This window comes from Erpetoichthys calabaricus, chromosome 7 (genome assembly GCF_900747795.2).
Source record: "Erpetoichthys calabaricus chromosome 7, fErpCal1.3, whole genome shotgun sequence".
Taxonomy (NCBI): Eukaryota; Metazoa; Chordata; class Cladistia; order Polypteriformes; family Polypteridae; genus Erpetoichthys; species Erpetoichthys calabaricus.
Window position 1 is genome coordinate 98,855,538 of NC_041400.2, and position 23,269 is coordinate 98,878,806.

At 35.2% G+C, this 23,269-nt stretch overlaps 1 protein-coding gene across 4 annotated transcripts in view; it reads right to left on the reverse strand.

The window, feature by feature from the left end:
• Window positions 1–23,269, reverse strand: part of cisd2 (CDGSH iron sulfur domain 2) — a 38,402-nt gene that overhangs the window by 9,891 nt on the left and 5,242 nt on the right. Inside the window, exons 2-3 of one of the 4 annotated variants that reach the window (XR_007935391.1) lie at window positions 9,817–10,031; window positions 7,586–9,269 (exon numbers count right to left, since the gene is read on the reverse strand). The exons of 1 other annotated variant lie outside the window; for it this stretch is intronic. Coding sequence is in view for 2 of the 3 variants with exons in the window: in XM_028805211.2 (XP_028661044.1) it covers window positions 9,180–9,269; window positions 9,817–10,031 (305 nt within the window). In the remaining variant the exon portion in view is untranslated. Of the gene's footprint in view, window positions 1–7,112; window positions 9,270–9,816; window positions 10,032–23,269 lie in introns of those variants that run through there. 2 more of the 4 variants (XM_028805211.2, XM_051929649.1) reach the window with 2 other exon arrangements.

A 23,269-nucleotide genomic window follows, 5' to 3' on the forward strand; every position in this document is an offset into this window, starting at 1 on the left:
GGGTTTCTGATTTTTAGATAGTGCAAACTGTTTCTTCTTCATTGACGTTTTCTCTTGGAGAGCTTTTTTTCATTTCATTGAAAATGAAAGCAGCAGCTGCCAAAATATGTAGCTTTCTTATTAATTTTTCAACATTGTGTAAATAAATGTATAAAGTAACATAAAAGGTTTAAAATACTGGTTATCCTTTTACAGTAAAATATTACTAAAGAGATACAAAAAAAGTAAAATGGATATGTTCTTTTTCTTTAAGGAGATTAAACATTACTGAAGAAAGAAAAAAAAAAATTAAACAGCCAAATGGGGCTATGCATATGAACTTAAAAGGTTTAAAATAAAACAGAAATATATAATTTTATTTTTACTTGCTTAACTTGTGGAGGGTGTATCTGTAGCAAAGCCCTAACTTTTTTTTCGTGAAAGCCCGTTTCAGTCAATAAGTCTTATGTGTGTGTTTATGTATGTGTGTATATACATGTAGATATGTGTATATGTAGATATGTATATGTATATAAATGTTTATGTGTGTGTGTATATTATATATATAATACATATATATATATATATAAAAGACAGCAACACTTATAACAATGACAACACAATTACATTGACAATCATGTTACGTTATTTTTAAAATGTTTCCTTTTTTTTCATAACCTCTTTAACATACTACTTCTCCGCTGCGAAGCGCGGGTATTTTGCTAGTATATATATATATACATACATATACACACATACATGCAGTTTCAATAACATAGAAATCAATATAAACATTAACATCATTATCATATGAGAATATGAAGTAATATATAAGAAGCACATTTCATATAAATATAAATTATTAAACAGTAAAATCTTCTTCTGTAATTTGCTACCGTGGCAATTTGTGTGTCTGTCCAGGATTTTAAATCACCTGTAGCTCGCAAACCATTTCACCTATTGACTTGAAATCTGGTACACATATAGTACGTCACGTCTACTATCCGCTTTATGGGTGATGATTGTATTACTCTTTTTATCTTTATTTTATTTTATTGTAGGATCAACTCCTATCTGCGCACAGCAGGGCAGCCGTGGGCGGATGCGTATGGTGTATTCACTCCATGTTATCGTGCATTGCGCTGTCACTGGTATTTTGATAAAAGAATTTGAACAACATATAAGAAGCGTATAAATTATTAAACAGTAAAACATTAACATTTAAGAAGTAAAGTTACATTAAGTACTACTGCAGTGCCTTCGGGTATACCTCATTTTTTGTTTGCCCATTACATGCTTAAATGTATACATTTTTTGGTGTACCTACCCGAGAACACGCGACATATAACCGACCGTGGGAGAAGCATGGACTTTAAACACACGTTGAGTTCATCTGCTGGTCTCCCTCGTGGAATAACTGGTAATGTTTGACTAAAATCTACAGCGAGTAAAACGACATTACCTCCTATTTTTTTTTTTTACGATCTCTGAGATCTTGCTTTTTTCGGTTGAAGGCTTCATAAGCTCTTTTATATTGTATGGTGTACTTATCCCAAACCATCATCTTTGAATGTTGCAAGACTTTCGCCTTGTATGTAGATCGGGGTAATTACATTCATTGCATTCCTAGTCTGAATCACAATCTGATTGTATGGGTGGTTACCTGGCACTGTAGGGTTGCCACCCGTCCTTTAAAATACGGAATCGTGCCGCATTTGAGAATGAAATTGCGCGTCCCGTTTTGAATCAATACGGGACGGGATTTGTCCCGTATTTTTTTTATTATTTTTTTTAAAGCAGCGTCTCATGCAAATCATCCCACACGCATTTTATGAAGATGCCTCCTTTCCTACTTTTGATTGGGTAATACTTGATGTCATCGTTAGTTTGATTGGTCTTTTTAACTGTCCAGTGAGTAGGGCGGGTCTTTTAAGTAGAGTCTGCAAACTGTTGGCACTGAGATGTGGCACCCGCTGCAGTATGTGTCCCTTAATTTTTTGTATTAAAAGTGGTAACCCTACCTGGCAGGTAACACTTATGTTTGGTTATGAAGTCGTCTAAAATCAGCCACGTGCCCTCTTTTAATTGCGAGAAGCAGATATATATAGCCAAATTCTCGCGGTTCGTTGCGGCGAAGTACTGCTTTTAATTTTTTAATAAGAAAAGAAAACCTTTTTAACGGATCGAAAATATACCAATAACAATTTGTTAAGGATCTGTTTTTTTCTGAACCTCGCTTTTCACAGCTGTCGCGCTACGGCGTGTGTTACGATTATTTGACAGTATGTAGATCGTGGTAATTACATTCATGGCATTCGTTTTCTGAATCACAATCTGACTGTATGGGTGGTTACCCGCCAGGTAACGCTTGTGGTTGGTCAGGAAGTCGCCTTACATCCACCACGTGCCCTCTTTCTGTTTCCAGAAGCTGATCATAGAATGGTTTTAATAGTTTACTTTCAAATAATGCAAAGAGTATGCGACACGTGTTTCTCCCTAATTCTGGGCTCATCCGGCATACACACTCACTGCATCCCTTCTCGTGAATCGAATCTCTATCGTCAGCGCCAGAGTTGAAGCCCCTAACGTTGCCGTCAGCAAGTCGGCTAACATCCGCCATGTGCCGTCTTTCAGTTGCGAGAAGCAGATCATAGAATGGTTGAAACTGTTGCCCCTAATGTTGCGCCACGGTGTGTGGTTCGTTTATACCTCGTGTCTTTTCATTAAACTTTTATCTCGCGAATATGTTATTGCAATCCGCAGCGGGAGCGTTTCTATAAACTTACGTTTTACACCGTGCTTTGTTTCCCTTATGAACATGCTTGTATGCTTCACTCGCTCCCTTCTCAATTGTTTAATGAATTTTTTTGCTCTTCGCATTTTTGCGGCTCTTCCTTCATTTCCCCCCTACTTCGTTCTTTTATCTCGCGAATATGTTATTGCAATCCTTAACGGGAGCGTTTCAATAAACTAATTGAAAATAGTTCTGCATTTACCTTTTTAGTAAAAGGCGAGCTTTTAAGCCTGAGAAATCACCCCGTAAATGCACACGTTTAATTGCACATGTGTTAATATGTATGGTTACACAGTATTAAAAGACAGTGAACAACGTCAGTTACCTTTGTTCCCGCGTTTGATAAAAGGCGAGCTTTTAAGCCTGAGAAATCACCCCGTAAATGCACACGTTTAATTGCACATGTGTTAATATGTATGCTTATACAGTATTAAAAGACAGTCAAAAATTAACGTCATTTACCTTCGTTCCCGCGTTTGACTCGTGCTGTAAATCTCTTCCTTGTTTTTAGTTCACGTGATTACGTAGGAGGCGTGATGACGCGATACGTGACTCCGCCTCCTCCATTACAGTATATGGACAAAAAATATGTTCCAGTTATGACCATTACGCGTAGAATTTCGAAGTGAAACCTGCCTAACTTTTGTAAGTAAGCTGTAAGGAATGAGCCTGCCAAATTTCAGCCTTCCACCTACACGGGAAGTTCGAGAATTAGTGATGAGTGAGTCAGTCAGTCAGTCAGTGAGGGCTTTGCCTTTTATTAATATATATATATATATATATATATATACACAGACACACACACATACAGTAAATGTGCATATTGGCAGATTTAATATTTTCTGACTAAAACACTACTCTTACCGAACCTGGAGAATACTGCCATTTTTGTGATTCACGGTGATCAGTAATGAATTTCATTTTTCTCCCAGAAGAAATGCACTCTAACAAGATGACTCACCAGTCATGCAAATTGACCTGTGCCATCAAAGTTGCAACAGACTGCACCACATTGATTTTCTTAAAACCATTAAAAGTGGTTTTGTGAACTTTGATGAGATCCATGGTGTCTCGAACAACAATGGCTACTTGCAGGTACAATAAGAATCACACACATTAGAATCAACACACATTCACATATGGGAGTATGAATTTTATCTGTCTACCTGTTATCAATGTACCACCTCCACTATGTTGCTTCTGAGGTGACAATGTCACATCATCTTTAACCTTCCTTTGTGAAATGATTCCCATTACCTCTGCTCCTTTCTGGAAAAGAGCATTGGCTGTTGTGAAACAAATGTGACTAATGTGGCTCAATGACAATGAGATTGAGACTCCAATAACCTGACCAAGCTTTTGAGTAATTGGTCTAAGGACAGCTTGTTATATAGCAGAAGCCTCGGAAAAATGATAGAGGTAACGCAAATGACCAGTACTCGCAAATCGTTCCATTCCAGAAATTCTTACGATTGATAGATTGGGATCATTCTGAAGAACACACAGTCCTGGGTACAACATCAGAGATATTTGCAAACTCTGGATTTCTCTTTAGGCTTATCAATCTATACAAGGGAACTTGGGAATGGTCACATTATGAGGGAAGGTCTTTATGGCAAATAGACAGTGAATCACATTGGATCACAATGAACAGACTGATCCTACATTATCTGACAATTTTTTCTTACTGTTTTAACAAGATGTTTTTTGACCTCTCTTGGTTTAAGCCTTTTGCAGATTTACCGATCAACTAATCCTTTCCTTTCAGTTAGACAAACATATTTCTGTTTATAATACTCTCTACCTTGTACACCTACCTTTGTTCAGAGGTCAGCTTTTTGTGGATCCCCCGTCTCCCTACTTGCTTTTTGGAAAAAAAAAATCTCAACTATTAACTTGGAAAACGTTAGCAGGATTAGCCCTATTCAAAAAAATCAGAATGTACAGCAGCTGACTGTGGAAATCTGAATCATGAATCACCTAAGTGCACATTTTATCAGTTGAGTGTGGAGCCATCTAGTGAGAAAATGTAGAATACAATAATTAAATCATTTTCTTGCCTGTTTTATCCTGTTTAGAAGCTCAAGGAGCCAAAATGAACAAAGGCAGTAAACTGCAAAGGCTTTCTGTTAAAATAATATACTGCCTGTTTAATAAAACTATTTCATAATATTATGACAAATTGAAATCTAAACATAGAATAGTTAATCTAATAATATTATAAACTATTAAATATTTGACTAAATTAATTACTTTATTCTCAAGTTCCATTTTATTAAGTATCTTCATTTGGTCCTTAAATGTTATATTTGTCCAAGAGATATCAAAAGTCTTGTTCTTTATGGAATGAAACATGTGCATATTAACTCAGATTAGTACAAACGTATAAAACAAGAACCTAACTACCCAAATTATTAACCAATTATTTTAACAATTTTTTTTCTTTATAATTTTAAGTTGTACCTACCTGTGGCACAACAGGTAATGCTACTGGAGACTGGATTTAAAATTCATGCTGGTCCCCACCATTTTCCTCCTGAATCCCAAAACCTCACACCTTAGGCTAACTGGCAACTAGAAACTGGCCTGCTATGAGCGATTGTGGTTGTGATCATAAGTGTGCTCACAATGGACTGGTATACCATCCACTGGTTAGCTCAGGCCCTTGTACATGATGCTGCCTTAATAAGTTAGCTTTAAAAATAGAAGTATGGATACTTGAATTAAGTAGGCTCAGAAATGAATGGAGTGAATGATTATTGTTGCCATGCGTTGCAACCCTAAGATTTTGAATAAAAGGGCTTAGAAAATTGATACAGGTAGTCAGTTTAATTCAGCTAATTAAAAAAATGTTAATATACCAGGAAATGCTGTATAATACTTTTTACTTTTTAAAGCATTTGGTCAACTGAAAACAAATGGTTTCTTTTTTGCAACTGTTAATTACACATTAGAAATTCTATACTATGTGTGGCATAGTGGTGTGTTTTTTTGCTCATTTACATTTTTTGTAGCCTGTTCAGATGATGTTAGCAGCTCAACCTCAACCCTGTTTAACTGAAATATAAGTACTATAATCCTGTTATATACTGAGGCTCCTAAAGCTGTTCAATTTTAATTAAAACCATGGTCCAAAACAGCTTTTTCATTACAAGATTATGAGGATCCAAAGCAGCTGTGCAATTCAGGAACCAATAGTGGGCAGGCTGTCAGTTCATTACAAGGCCAAAACTCACAAATATTCTCACATACTAGATTAAAATTGGAATGTCAGACCAACATGCATAGTTTAGAGATGTAGGAGGAAAATGGAGTACCTAGAGAATGTCCATGTGGACAAGAGAACAACACATACAACCAGTATCCCAGCAGGAGCCAAATGCAAGTCCTTGAAGCTGTTAGGCACCAAGACTTATCCCTGTACTACTGCGCCAACCAATTTAGTAAGTCCTCAAACCACAACTCAGTCCAATTTACTGCTTATGTAATATAACTTACCTTATTAATACTTAAATATTTACATGTAAGAAATACCATATAGGAGATAATGATGATGACTGATGTCACTGTATTTTCAAAGTTTGAAAACTGTAAACCAGAGGTAAAACGTTTTGCATTACTGGATGACCGTAAAATTTCACTCGAGATATTTTACTAGGCTGTTCTTCTGAAACACTTTTCCAAAATTTCAAAAACTCTCCTAAACTGACAGGTTTCTAAAACTGCAGAAGATCCCTACAGAGCTCGCAAAGGCTAAAACCAGCTTGCATCAGCAAAAGGGGGGAGAGGAAATCAGAACACATGAATGCTGAAAAAAAGAAGAAAAAAAATTGGAGACACCGTATTTTGGCTATTTTTGCCTAATGAAGGCTAAACATCTGAAATTTGTAAGTCTGTAAAGTTTTGTTTTTATACATCATGAAAGGAAGAACATAATCATTTATTGCTCCCACATATATTAAGTGCTAGCTTCGTACACACCTCCCAATATTTACTGTATACGTATATGGTATGTTGAGTAATTTATAAAATTCACTGTGAAAATAACATTCTTAAAAAAAAAAAGGATGATTTTTTTTTTGAAGTTTATCAATTTCAGATTAAATTCCCAGTGTGCTTTTGACCAGTTCAAGAAATCTGAAAAAAATATGTTGTTAAAGTTTTTAGCATACATGATTTGATCATTCTCCTGACCTTAACCAGCTCGTATAATGCCATGATTTTTTCTTTGCTTCTTATTTTAAAATCAGATTTACACTACAATTTTGGTTAATCTAAAAAAATTAACATAAAGAAATCCTCCATAAAAATTTAAATTTACAAATTAACACAAAATGTCTAAAAGCACAAATAATTTTTATTCTCTAAATAGTTCTTCAAAACATTATACATATATGAATAAAACACTAACTAAAATGTAAACAGTTGCCTGCAGCATAATTACTGAAGGACAAATCTGGTAAAGTTAGCCTTTGAACTTAACTGAAACATATACAATAGAAAAATCCTGGGACTTGGGATTTATACATAATAAACATACAATAATTCAGTTATGCTAAACACTTAACATCTGAATGTGTTTTAATGTATTTGATAGTCTGCATTTCCGCAAAATGATGTGAAAGTTTTCTCAACAACTAAATCACTCTTATTTCTGAAGTCTGTTAATATACACTGTATTTTGTCTTTTTCACTTAGTGAAATGGTGGAATGATGACAGTTAAAGAAATTAAATCGTACCCAACCCTAGTAATTGCTCTCGTCAATTATACAATATATAGTGTATACATACATACTGTACTGTAAATACACACTAAAACATAAAACATCAACCTTCTGTCACTCTTTTTACAATTCTACAGCAGGATAAAAGGCACATTTAAAATATTTACTCAAAACCAAAGTAAGTACAAAACTAAAAAAAAGTAACGCATTTCACCCACAGCAGAACTAAATAAATACCTATAAACACTTCTGTTTCTGTAAATAGTCTCATGTGGACCAGATAATAAACTGCTCTTCACGTTGAGTTTGACAGCATGTATTTCTTCCACTTTTGGCCAGGTCTAGTAATGCTTCCTTCCATATGGCAGCCCCTCTCTCTGTACATAACTTTAGAGGGATTAACATTTAAAATTCACATCAATATTTGTCAATTTTTTAAATATTACTCTAGCTTATTAAACAAGCACTAATATAATTTAGCAACACCAGAGTAATTTGACAATAGTGCACATTACCTACTGTATCATTTATTACTAATTCAAAGCTCTATCTCTTTGCATATAGTACTACCATAACCACACAAGCTTTTATTAAAAGTCTACAACAGCTTGAAATCAAATGGGTTTATCATGTCATGGAATCAAATGAAATGTTTCAACAGAGGATCCTGAAATAATACTACAGAATTTGTCCATTCCTCATTTGGACTTTTGTTTACCCATTACAGGGTTGAATGGACTAAAGTGCTTATACACGCAGTAAAAGGCAGGAACCAACCTCACCTGAATGAGATGTCAGTCCATCACAGGAAACTCAAACAGATGGCCTCCACTCACACTGGGGCATTAATTATGAATAAATGTGTCAGATAAAGTACATCCATATATTCTGTAGGAAAAAAATCTCTTTAGAACTTTCCATTCTAATCCACATGGAATCTATACGTTACCCCACACCTGCTTCTCCAGATCTGCCCAGTTTCTCAATAGCTGTTATAGGTATCTTTATTATTAACGCAGAGTTGGGTCTTACAATTTTAACAAGGATCCAAAAAATGTGTTGCTTTACATTTTTTGCAGTGATACTTCTAATGGAACCTTTCCATATTGTCCAAAAAAAAAAAAAAAAAATTCCTACAGGAAAGAGTGACCAAGTTACTAGTCAACACTAATCCATAGCACAGCATGGAAAGCTGTTCTTAGATACTACACACAATCTGCTGACAAACCAATACACATGCTATTATGTTTAACAAATCTTAATTTAAGGTATATTAGTGCTAATAGTACTATAGTATTTCCCCATAAGCTTAGTGTTTCAAAGACCACTTCTTATTAAGGTGGCTCTACCAAACGTATGTGTTGAAAAAGGCTGGTTTTTAAAGCTTACCAAAAAGGCTTACTGTCAACTCTTAAGCAGAAATTTAAAAATTTCTCTTGGTCTCTCAACAAAAATAAAACGAGCTGTGAGACTAATGTCTCTCATTTATCTTACTTAGGTGCTGAAGAGCAAAACTGCATTTATAAACAGAAAAATGTAATTCTGATAAGTAAAGAAGTGAAAAAACACTACAAATATACACACACACACACACAAAAAAAAAATCACATTTTAAGTTCATTTCAACACCTCTGAGAAGTTTGGACAAACAGATAAGAACAGAAATGAAATTGTTTCCACATTATAGCACTTTCTTCTTAAGAATTAGTGGTCCCACGTTATCTCCCGTCAACTCATTATGTTTTATGTGAGACTTATCACAAACAGGAAACTGAAATAGAAAAGAAGAAGCAAATTAGGCAGCTGTAAATAGCTGAGCAAACATTATTTGTGCTCATTATACTCTGGCTGTTTAAAAAAGTAAACACACTAGTGAATGAGAATTCAGGAAAATTAATGCAGTACAGTGCAGCAATCACATGCAGTATATTGAACAAATCTTTGCTTAGTTCCTTAAAAAATAGCCAACTTCAAAGCTAAAAATGGGATAAGTAACATTATATATAGAAACTGGCTTCCAATAAAGAAATCAATTGGACAAATGAAAGAACAATGAGACTACACCTGAGCATCAGTGTCCTTGACAACATCTAGTACTTTCCCATAAAGGTACACTAGCAGTAAGAATAACACAGATATTGGCTGGTGGTAGTAAAACAATTACTTAATCACAAATACTCAAATTTGAGATACTTTTAAGTTACGCTCTTATTTTTATCAGTGAATATACATTTGCATTGCATATGCTGTATCTTTAATCTGAAATGCAGCAATTTTAAATAAATTATTATACAATAAAAAAATGTTGCTATTCTTACTGTTTTCGATCGCCAACACCTGCAGTAACAGGCACTAGGACTGTTAAGATCTTCAATGTCGATTTCATTTACAACTTTAGGGTTTTCTTTCTGAATCTTCAGATTAATAAGGCTGTCTTTCTGTTTTTTCTTTTTTGGAAGGAAAGGACGAATGGTGATGTACCCAAGGAGTGCAAGAATGCCAAGCAATGGAAGTAGGCGTAACCACTCTGAAACTAATCACAAACATAGAAAGGCAAACGTTATTTTCACATATGATCATTTACTTTCAATCATCTAACAATGACCCAGAAACAGAGGTTTACAAGTCACCAAATAATTCCTAGTCAATGTAATGAATTATTATTATTATTATTATTATAAGATGGCTTTTACACACTACTAGGTCTTATTTTTTTCCAATATGTAATCTTGCACACACAATATTTAGCTTTACAGTTTAATGCATTTTATTATCAAAATAAAAGTACAGCATAACAAAACTAGTCTACAACACTTGACCTAAAAATACAATCAGAGTTTCAAATAACTTTATATTTTGATGATATAGTTATAATATGCATGCAAACTGGGTTAGTGTTATCTTTATTGCTTTAGTTGTAAACATCAACTCACAAGACTTGTGCTGCTAATGGTACCAGCAGGTGAGTTCAAGAACAATTTGACACAATACACTAAATTATTAAAGCTAAAAATAAACTGGACAAGTGACTACAGCTGTGCATGCATGTCAAGTTTTAACTTTGATGAAACTGATATTGTTTTAAAAATAAATGGCTAATTATATGTTCAAGGGCAATAAAGGCATCAAACTACATTTATTACTACTTATTAGTTGACTGCGTGTGATTCAATCAGTTACATTTCTTTTTTTCGCAATTGGAGTACAGTCAGTTGATGTGACTTGCTCATTGTTACAAATTGTGGGATTTGTACCTGCAGCTTTAGGGTTTGAAGTCCAAAACCTCAACCACTATATAAATGTAAAATGCAAGTAACAATGAAGGCTAAAGTTTGCTAGAGAGTTAAATTATTAATCCAAAAACTGTAAACTCTGTCTTTAATAAAAATAATTTAGAATGAAATTTTGGGACCAAATATAACCTTAAATGTCTTTTTAACAATATAAGTGTTCTAAAGTGAGAGAGTGGGCAGCCATAATTCCTGACCAAGTTAATAAATGCTTGCATCATAGTATGCAGTATGGCACTGCACAACTCAATTGTAAAGTGATTCTTGACTTTTGACCAATATACACAATTTTACTTCTAAATGAGACCACTTGTTGCCCTTAAATAATATTTTATATTTCTTAATAATAATATGCTGAATTTATTTCCATTATTTTTTCATTATTACAATACAATAATGGAATTTGTCAGTTGACTCTTCCATTTGTTATGTGTCAGTATATTTTACAGCATTGTGTAGAATCCACAAGAAATGTAAATTTGTGATTTAATTAAAATTATAATGGATTTCAGCCTGTCCTCAATCACTACAAGTAACAAAGGTACCCCCTATTACTCATGTATTTTACCGTATTTTTTCACAGGTTTTGAACACTTCGGCAGACTTAGTTAATATTTAAAAAAAGAACTGGCTTCTCAGACATCAACCAAGGTTTTTACAATTCTTGTACATTTTCCACCTAAATTGTATCTGGATATACTGTATTTTAGTGGGAATAATTACATCTACACATTTAAATGTGCCTCCAGGATATCCGGAAAGAGACTGCAGTTAGATCTCACCGACGGCCCGACTTGCTCACTGTAAGATGAGGGGCTTTAATCTGTCATATTGGTTGATCAGTTCATTACAGAACGCTGCTATTTGTTTCTCACCACTTTGGTATGTGAATTGATCAGCCTGATCACACGTCAACTGCTATACGATCTTGGAAAAAGAAGGAACAACTAGACTTGATCTGATTAACCAGAACTTATGCAAAATGATTTATATTTGTGTACATGTGTGGATTTCTTCAGACATCATATTGTGTATGTTTACTTTGTGGGGTTTGTTATATTATGATTTTTATCCCAATTTTTTCCAGAAATAAAGTCCATTACTCTGATGATACACTGTATTATATGATGTTTGTTTTTATTTTCTGGCTAAGAAACAGTTTCTAGGAAAAACTGCTACTCCTGAACTACAAGGTGGACATGAATTTAAGACTTTACCATATGGCTTTTTATTGCGCTGTTGAACATTGACAAGATACCATGCACTACCACGAAAAGCACCTGCTATCAGGAAAGTTCAAGATCTGTTGAAATATCTCGAATGGATTACGCAGTGTATATTTTTGAATTTTGGAAAACTCCAATTTAAAAGCAGCGGTGAATCTTAAAATAAAGACAAATGTTCTGTGTGACTTCAATTTCCAGATTATACTTATGTTTCAGATTTACCCTAAGAGAGAGTCACTTATCTATCCTATCTAGTAATTAATCAAAGAGAGAGATTTGACAGTATCATACAGTTAAAAAACCAAGCCTAAATAGAACTGTGGTGACTGAAATGCCTTTCATTCAAGTGATGTCAAAATTGCATAAATTAATATACTGTTGCTTGTTGTGTAGGTGTATGGTCCGTTTCTAATTGTAGTTCATATTTTTTAAGTATAATGTTTTGTTTCTGCTTTTTAATATTAATAAGTACTACAACTGTTAAAACTTGTATTCTAAAGCTTAAACTGTTGGCTGCAATGAACCAGAACACATAGCAGATCATGTAGCACTTTGTCAATAAATAATAGTGTCAGAGAAATACTGAATAATTTTAATCTGTAAATCATTGGGTTGTTTTCAGTGTACACAGCATTATGTTGTGGGAATGCTTCTCTGCAGCAGGCCCTAGAGGGCTTGTGAGGATAGGAGGGTAAAATGCAGCAAAAATGCTTGGATATTTGGAGGAACACCTGATGCAATGCACAGAAATCTGTGCCTTGGGAGAAGATTTGCTTTACAGCAAGTCAACCAGTACATTTACATGATCGCACAGCTAAGCAGAAGAATGTTCTGCATGTAATCCATTAACAGAAACATTATTAATAAGGTGTTAGTTTAGTTTTATTCCACCTATTTTCTATATATATATTTTGAAACGGTGTAATCTAGTGATGCAGTGGTCAGTGTTCATAACGCAAATAATTGAGGGTAATCTAAAAAGAGGATAAATGTTACTTACTTGAGAGCACATAAAGGACTATAAATATTTCTATAAAACACAAGAACGTTATCATAGGTGTCATGCTAGAGTTCGGATTCATGGTGGCAGGTGATGACATTTAACTCTTTTTGGCACAGTTTAGTGACATTAGAGTGCTTTGGTAAAGGAGAATTCCAGAAGGTTACTTGCACATGTAAACACGGATTTTTAAGAAACCAAGTTTCTGCCTTAACTGGGTTATTCACCTTATTGCGGTTATGTGTGTGCATATAAACACACTCAATGACCCCAAACATAAAGCCAAAGCTACATTGGAATTGTCTTAAACCAACAATGTTAATGTCCTGGAGTGGCAGAGTCCAGATCTCAGTCCAATTGAGGATTTGTTGCCAGACATGAAAGAGGCTGTTCATTCACAATGCCCATGCCACAGAGGTTGAGCAATTTTTCACACAAAAATGGGGAAAGATTGCAGTGTCCAGATGAGCAAAGCCAATAAAGAACCAAGCATACAGACTGTCATGGCTGTCCAAGTCAGTACAGTATTTCCCCCGGAATATGAACGCTCCAGAACTCGAACAACTTGGAATCCGAACAAGCAAGTTTTGCCCTGGAATCCGAATGCCCAGCACGTTGTTCGTGTGTGTTTGTGAATATGTTTTCCCAGCGCTCAGGCCACCCATACACTTGGTCTTTCAGTTCGTTGTCAGAAGCTGTAGTGAAAGCATCTTGTGTGATTTTCACTGCTAATTTTATGCTTTTGTGCCTGTTTTGTGTTATTTTTTTTATATATTAACAACTTAGTGTATTCGCCATGTGTCCTAAAAAGTGCAGTGAGGAAAATAAGAGTAAGAGGAAAGCTGTTTGAGCTACAATTGAAGTTAAGAAAGAGCTTATCGCTAAGCATGAAAGAAGTACATGTGTGGCTTATCTCGCTACTATGCTCGGGATGCCTAAATCGACTGTTTGTACGATTTTGAAAAATAAAGAAGCTATCAAAGCAGCTGATGTGGCGAAAGGGGTTACGACACTGACCTCTAGGACATCGAAAAGTATGGAAGAGTTTGGATTAATGAAAAACAGGTTTTTATATTTTTAAATTTTATTAATTTACATTTTTATTCAAATTTTATTATAATTTGTTAATGTTTTACCTTAAAATCCAGTGTATTTACTGTTAAAATCATTTTGTAAATTTGAGATTGTGGGACCCAGGAACAAATTAATCCAGTTTCTATTATTTTAAAGGGGAAAAATTGTCTTGGGACTCGTTCTGGAAAGGATTAAGTTCGGATTCCAAGGTATCACTGTACTTAGTAGAAGCACCTTTAAAAGGGTGTATAATTCTGCAGTCAGTTATTTTGTGTTTTATATCTGTAATTAATTTAGATCACTTTGCAGAGATTTTTTTCTCCACTTTGACATTAAGTCCTTTTTATTTATTGATAAGTGTCAAAAAAGCCAAATTAAATACACTGTGACTCAATGTTGTAAAAAATTTGAGATACCTTCCAAAGGAGGTAGAGTGCTAATCACAGATGGTATCAATCAAACATGTATGGAGGCACCACTTGTTTTCTTTTCAATAGTTGTTGCAAGTTCATTTGTATTTTATTCCCTCTATTGAATCACTTAGGCCCTGTCCACACAACTATATTTTCATTTAAAAACACAAATTTTCCATTTTTGCCTTGCACTCACACTGCCTCAGCATTTTCAACACATAGAAACAGACTTTTGAAAACACTCTTCAGAGCCATAAAAATGCAAAAATGTAGTCTCAGTGTTGTAATGTGTATGGGAGAAAATTCAGACTCTTGACCATGGTCTGATTAGTTTGCGCTTGTAATGAGCAGGATACAATCAGGGAAGGGCCACGTAATTAACATCTCATTCTCTGATTGGTCATACTTCATGGAAGAAAAACATATTGCCACATAGCATGGAAAAGAATAGTTGCTTTCCAAAGCGCTTGTTGTGCTGCTTACATTTATGCATCTAAACTGCATTTTGTACAATTTGAATTCTGCATACATGCACAAAAGGCAAATAATTTACAGATTGCTAGTTATGAATAAATCCTGTGGTCGGTGGTGTTACTGTCCCATCAGGGATTTTTCCACTGATATACGCAGTGTAGGACAATGATTACATCATATGTACTTTGTCATCTTAGTGTACATTGAGATACTTTTGTAAACGATGTGAAAACACTAGTATGGATGGAGATTACGTTCACTTAAAAATGACATTTTGAAATGAAAATGTAGTAGTGTGGATGTAGACTTAGTAACTGGCACAACAAGTATTAAAAACTTTCCTGCATTACATTCTGAGTTGCCTTCTCTGGCCTTATTTTTCTTGTCACTGGCCAAAACTAGACCATAGGTACTATGATGCTGAAGAGATTAACTATAAACTAAAACTAAAGTCTCAATGTAAATGAAAATAGAAAAAACAAACTAATTACCCATTAATCTTTAATTTAAAAGTAGCAAGTAAACTGGCACAAATTACCATTCATACCCACAGATAAATATAAATGGTTAAATGAGGTAGAATATGCCTGTCAATCAAGTCCCTAACTTTAATTTTAATAGTGGAAATTAGTGCTGGGCAGTATGACCAAAATTGTATATCATGGTATTTTTCAAAATTATACCGGTTTCACGGTATTAGACGGTATTTTTTTCCCATGCATGAGTGGATGTTAACCACATTTTCCACTGCAATTACTGACTAAGAATAACCTATTCCATTGTCATGAGAATTGTACATTGTACAAAAACATTTTAATGTGCACACAAGTATTAATATAGGTTTGCATGGCCCCATAAAGTGATAGTTTTCAAGGGGGTGGCACTAATGAAGAAAGGAATCACACTGCAGGACAGATGCAGTCAAAATATAGAACCTTTTTACTGAACACAGTTTGCAAACAACTTAAACTAACATTTTGACAACGTATTTTCAACCATCCAAAGAGGCATTTAGACTTAGTAAAATATCCAGAGGTGCTTGTCAAAAGTTGTATTGCACTGAACATGTCTTAGAAAAGGAATAAATAGTAAATATTTTTGTAAACCAACTACACTTTGTTAATGTTAACAATATCTGTCCACTGACATGTTAAAGTGACTTTTTAAACAACTTTACCATCATTAAACTGCATAATATTTAAACTAATAAATAATAACAATACAATAAATAATAGTGCAACTTCCAGTAATAATACTGTTACTTCCAAGACTTCAAAGCCCAGGTGCATTACACAATATTCACCAAATTAAAATAAAATAAAACAAGTGCAACTTGGTGATGACATCTTTACCAACTGAACCATCATTAAAGCAAACTGCATTAATATGGACCTTGCTTCAAGCTAAGCTATATACATAAATAATAAAACTGCAACCTGCATTTATAATGCTATTTGTGGTGTAGCCCTACGGAAGTATATTAGGGCCATGGTAAAGAAAAAAAAAATATGGACAGTGAAGAAAAAAAAAACTATATGGTCGTGATTAAAGTCAACATTTCCACTTTATTATCATAGTTTATTTTGTCATTAAAGTAGAATGTCGTAAACTTCATTCTAAACTCAATGTTTAATTTACTAGATTTTCTCAAACCCCGTCATAAGTTAATGTAGCACATTAAATGCTTTGTGTTAAGTGTTCCCCGACCCAGTTGTTAATCGCTATGTGCTTCTTAAACTGACTTACTCTGCACTAAGAGGAAGCGCCAGCAGCGATCATCGCACAGAATACATTCACTTCATGATATTCCTGCTCTCTGAAGTACGATGTTCTACTTTAATGACAAATTACAAGAATAAAGTCAATACGTCGACTTTAATCTTGACATAAACGACGAGAATAAAGTAGAAATGTCAAGAATAAAGTCAACATGTCAACTTTATTCTCGTCATAAGCGTAGAGATTAAAGTGGAAATGTTGAGAGTAAATTCAACATGTCATCACACTATTACACAGTACCCAGGTTCATTACACAGTATTGAAAAAAAAAATAAAACAAGTACAACTTGGCTTGCAGTATTATCCAGTAGTACAGAAACAGTATTCACACATTTGAACATAATGGTCCACATCCGACCTTTTAAAACCAAAGTATCTTCAAACAACAGACACGGCTCCTTTTTTCGGCAAAAGTTCTTCTGTGTAATCATGTTCAACTTTATCGTCTGCTACAGCTTCAGTTTCAGAATGTTCCCTGTCCATTTTCACCGTTCAATACCTCCACTAACGCATGTACCCCGTTGCATTCGTGTTTAGCGGTGCAAAAGTGAAAAAGGTCCCCCCTTAAACAGTTTCCCGCTGCGGCACATTCCGAACATTGTTTAGGCTATTTAAACCGGTGTTGCGGTATAAGGAAAATATATATCATAACAAAAAAAAAAAACGGTTTTTGGTATGAACCGGTATACTGCCCAGCACTAGCGGAAATGAATAGCTAACTGCAGCTATTCAAATATATCCACAGTTATCAGATTCAGTCTTGCCATCATCATCAGCATCTTTTAAAAACAATTTGTCAGAGTGCCAGGACTTCTGTGTTAGATAGACACAAGAGTTCCAAAGTTCCACTGCAATTGTTTCTGTGGTGAAAAGAATGCAGTGATTGATACAAAGGTTGGCATAAAAATCCAGCATTTGGATATCCACATCTGTACAAACTTTAAATAAAAAAATAACTTCTGTTTTTTGTGAACACATCATTTCAAAGTTTGGGTAGGTAACAGGACTAGAAATTTATTTTTGAAATTGAGAGAAAAATCCCTCCCTTTTATTTCAACACAAGGGGAGGGTGAGGAAATTCTGCTTGGGGAGGTCAAAAACCTACAGTATTTCAACTATTGTAAATTTACATACATTGTGCATGTAGCAATTTCCACTCATATCTGGTCAAAAAAATTGAATTACAAAGGGAAAATTGCACCTGTAGAATAAAACAAAAAATAAAAGTTACAGGTGATCAGTAAAAAGAGGACTTAAGCACTGAACAGCAGAATAAGTCATTTTCTTGAATAAAATGAATGGTTCTCCTTTCTGTAATATTCATAATTTATTCTAGCCAGTTACATAGGCACAATCACAGTCATTAACAGAGTGGGAAAAAAATGAGGAAAAGTAAATTGGAGGAGTCATCCTGCACAATTAGACAAACAGCAGGAAAAGCTACTTTATCCTTTTTATTTTTTTACCTTTTTATTTTGTCCTTTAATTAAAATGGACACTGCTTGTCTGAGTTTGGACAGTGAGCAAGCTTATGTTTAGTATAACAGCTCACATTTTAAATTACAAAAAGAAAAGAAAAAAGAATTTGAAATTGCTGATTAATAAACAATAGGCTGGTTGGATTAAAAGCAAAATTTTACTTGTAAACTTGTTAAGCTCATTAGCCTTGTATCTTCTTGACAAACATCTTATGGACATGTGACAGCTTTGTGGTTTTTTTTAAAGGTTTGTAGAGTGTTTATTATTTGTTTGTGTATGTCATACAGGATAAGTTTTGGTAAGAAACAAGCACTGCATAATTAAAATGATAATCCACCTCTTATATATATTTCTCTTCTGGTTCGTCCTACTTACACTTCAAAAACGGTCCCGCCGACACGGCATTTCTCGATTCCTATTTGTCCTCTTCCAAACCCTTCCCCACGCTGCCTGTGGCTCCTCTTCAAAACCAGTCCTGCCCATACGCAGCCAACATGGCATTTCTCGATTTCTATTCGTCCTCTTCCAAACCCTTCCCCACGCTGCCTGTGGCCTCCCATCCCACCTTGCTATTTTCGTTATACTGCGACAGTTGTTTCCTAAGCCTTTGTTATAAAATGAACAACAGTATTTTCTCTGTTGACAGGTTTTTGAACAACGTCATCTCTATTCCGGGATCTGGCAACTGTCTGTCAGTGGGTTATTTCTTGACACAAACGGTTGACGAAGGCAATGCACTCTCACTACGACATAGGGCACTATACTGGCCTGCTGAGCGTAATACATCCAACAAGTACTCGAGGTGCTGCCACAAGGGTAAAGTAGCTTTACCACCCTTGCGGGAGCCACCTGTGTCTTTACAACAGCTTCTTACACAGCAAACATCAAAAGCTAAAAATTATTGTGAACACATTCGAGAATACAACTCTTCTCTAGCGTTTGCTTCCATGGGTGCACAGATAACTCAACCTCCTGGCCAAGGACCATACTGTTTTAAAATACACGGGCAGATTTATCACCAAATCTCTCCACTATACGCTAACACTTCTGCCTCTCCAGGATATGGATAGTTGTATGTTTTTGACACAGCGCAAGCTACTGAAGTACGTTTACAAAATAAAGCAAACTCTGCATGCATCGAAAATTTACTTCTCCAGCTAGATTCCATGCTCAGAACCATCAACCCCTTCGCTAACTCATACAAACACATGCATGAAATCGCTCAGTCCAATCCAACAGCATCTGTACGAATGGTTTTCAAGGAAAGCCCTAGGCAGGATTTACAACGATACAATGCCCTGACATGTCACACCAATGTTGCAGCGATTTTCAGTGGAGAAGATGGCGAACCGCCTGCCGAAAGGGACATTTGCATCTATTCCATAGGTAACTCCTGTGAACAGATTTCCACGCTCAATATGAATTGCGATCCTATGGTTTACCCACTTTTATTCCCTTACGGAGACATTGGCTGGCATAAAGATTTACAACATGTTCCCGATAAAAGAACTGCCAAGCGAATAAGGCTTACTCAATGCCAATTTTACGCGTACAGATTAGCAATGAGGAATACATTTAGTATTTTGCTCACCAGCGGCAAACTATTCCAACAGTATGTCGTAGATGCGTATGTTAAAACAGAGGGCGCGCGTCTCAACTATCTCAGATTACATCAACAAGATCTGCGCATGGAACAATACAAAGGACTATCAGACGCACTGCAAACGGTGAAAATAACACCGTACGTGTAGGCAAAATTATCATATTACCGTCAACATTTCCAGGAAGTCCAAGATACATGCAACAAAACTATCAGGATGCCATGGCCATAGTACGTAAATTCGGAAAGCCTGATTTATTTTATCACTTTCACATGTAATCCTGCTTGGCCGGAAATTCTACATGCACTGTCGGATACCCAAAGACCAGAGCACAGACATGATACCAGTCTTCATCCACGGTCAGTTGTACGTGGCTTTTTCTAGGGTTAGATCTTTCAACTCATTATCTGTCTTCTCTACCAAAACACCTATGCACAACTGCGTCTTTCAAGAAGTATTTATTTCTTCTTGATTTCTGTTTCTCACCGTTTTCCGTTCCTATTCTTACACCGCCGTATACTACGGCAGGTCTCGGCTAGTATTTATAATTACACCTCTAGTTGGTATACATAAATAGGCTTTATTAATTTTTCGTATTTGTATTTAAATTTAAGCAGTGTTTAATTGCTAATATTAAATAATTGAATCAATATGTGAGAATATATTTTTTGTTGCAGAAATGGTGAAAACCACTTTTTTTAAATTAAGCTTTGTTTCAGAAAAGAACATTACAAAAGAAATCAAGCAATATGACAGCTTTTATTTTTTTATTGAAATATGGATTATGTACAAATACTAGTATTTCTCGACACATTTTATTAGTTAATAAATTAAATTTTGTTTATTTTAGTATTTTTAAGGTCACCGAAAAAAAGCCTTACAGAATTTTGTTAACAAAACAGGATCAAGTGACACCCGTGTTCTGTAGTTTAATTATAAATGTACCAATCTCAAAAACTTTATATAGAACATCAGGCTTCTCCGAATCTGTTATGTAGGAGCTTGGTGTTTCTTAAAAATACAAAAAAAAATACCTGAACCAGATGACCCAGTAACAATGTTGGTGATAAGTATCAGTCCTAAAAAAAACTGATCAGAGGAACCCTAACATTTACCATCCCTTGACAATTATGTTGCCCAAAGTAAGCTCAAATTCTACCCAACAGATTTAATACAAACCCTCAAGCCTGAAATCTACCTATTGTCACCCATTAAAACAATTATAACTATCACTCAGATCTTCAGTTATATCATGTACATGAAACAAACTTGCAAATTTTCTTTAAATAGATCTTCATCAATAATAATAATGATGATGTCAATAGCAGTTATAACAAATAAGGATATTTTTGGTGAATGAGGGGTCTTGATGCGTATTACTAAAGCTTTTCTTTGATGGATTATGCATTCTCCTAGTGAGCATTTGTATTATGTGTAATTTCTAGTTTTATTTTTCAAGATTAAGTAATCTCCAGTTGCTTCAAATGTAATGATGACCTACAAAGGTTTAATTTGCCTATCACAACTCTTTTGAGTTTTCTCAGTTGCAAAGAAAGATGAAGTAACACTTTGAAAGACCAGTGGTGACATGATCATTTAGAATGAACTGTGAAGAAACATTTTGAAACCCAAGAGTGACATGTGCAGTTGGACAGAATTACAAACCAACTTTTCATGACCCTGGGGTGACATGTGCAGTTTGAATGAACCATGAAGCAATACTATGAAACCCTGGGGTTGCAGGCACAGTTGGAATAAATTGAAAAGCATGTTCTGAAACCTGGTGGTGACATGTGCAGTATGAATGAACCATTGAGCAAATGTTTTGAAACCCTGAGGTGACATGTACAGATGGAAAGAACCATGAAGCAACATTTTAAAACCTTTGAATGTCATGCACAGTTGGAATGAAATAAAAAGCACTTTTCAAAATGTGAAGGTAACGTGGGCAGTGGGAATAAATCATGAAACAATGCTTTAAAACCCTGGTGCAATATGTGCAGCTGGAATGAAACATAAAGCAGGTTTTGAAATCCTATGGTGACATGCGCAGTTGGAAAGAAACACAAAGTAGGTTTTGAAACCCACAGGTGACATGCACAGTAAGTACTAAGAAGCAGGGCTTCATAACGTTTGTACTTTGAAAGCTAAATGAAGCATTGGTAGGTGGAACAAACCTTTGTGAGGCAATTGTGTTGTAAATTGTTGTTTCCAAATATTTGTCAACCATCCCTCTAGTTATATTTTACAGAATATTTGTGTTGCCATGCACACTGTGTGCAGGAAACTGTGTCAGGATGCTCACACTAACATGAGCAGTCTCTAAACCTCTTCTGTCTGATTGCCAGATCCAAGAGATTTGAATCCTGGGTGTGGCTGAGTGAACAGGGCTGACACCACAATAAATTCAGCAAGAGTTATTATACTGGGATTGTTATCTTCTCTGTTAGACATATGCAGGCATAACGCAGAACGCATACATTTTGAATGGGGGGAAAAAGAGAAGATGCATTATTGTAATAAGCAAGCTATGTTTTAACAATTATACACATCAATTTATTGGAGATTCCACATGGAAATTATTCCACACCAAAGAACAAAATGTCTTGCATGATTTTTCCCAAACATATTTATTAACTTGTAATAAAGATGATTTGATTACATAACATTAGTTTGGGCAGTGAATCACACCTATGGGACTCCCATTCATTTATTTATAAAGCACTTTAAAAACAACAACAAGGCTGACCAAAGTGCTGTACTATAAAAACCCAACATATCAGACACACAATAACCAAAGGGTAAATGAAACAGAAACACAAACACATAAGAGCTGAAGAGATTCATAATAAAAAGTATACAGACAGCCAACATATCATACTGGGTTAAAAGCCTTAAAATTTTAATAAAAATTAAAATGCCTCATGACTCATCCCATGACTCAAACTCTTGTCAATAATCCACATAATCCATGCAGAGTGCAAAGGGTCACTACTTTTGCCAGTGGAAATCCTCATCCAAACAATTGACTAATTAGGCTTCAAACAGAGGGAGTGTCAGTGACTTACTGATCATGTGATAGGGACATCTGAAACCTTTGAACTTCAAAAGTGTTGATATTAAAGCACTGAGCATCCCATCCCCACAGTCTCCTTTATTTGCAGCAAAAAATGCACTTTGCATTGGTAGGTGGGGCAACAACATGCCATCACGAAGTATACTGGTTAGTGCAGAGGCCCTCAATCAATGTCCTGGAGGGCTGCAGTGGCCACAGGTTTTCATTCCAGCCAATTCCTAATTAGAGCTCATTTCTTGCTTATAACAAAACTTGGTATTTAAATATATGCCTTGTTAGTGCTTTCTTTCATCAAAGACACATTTTAGTTACATTGTAGATCATAGGTCCTGAGTTGCAGGGGTCGGGAGTGACTGTAG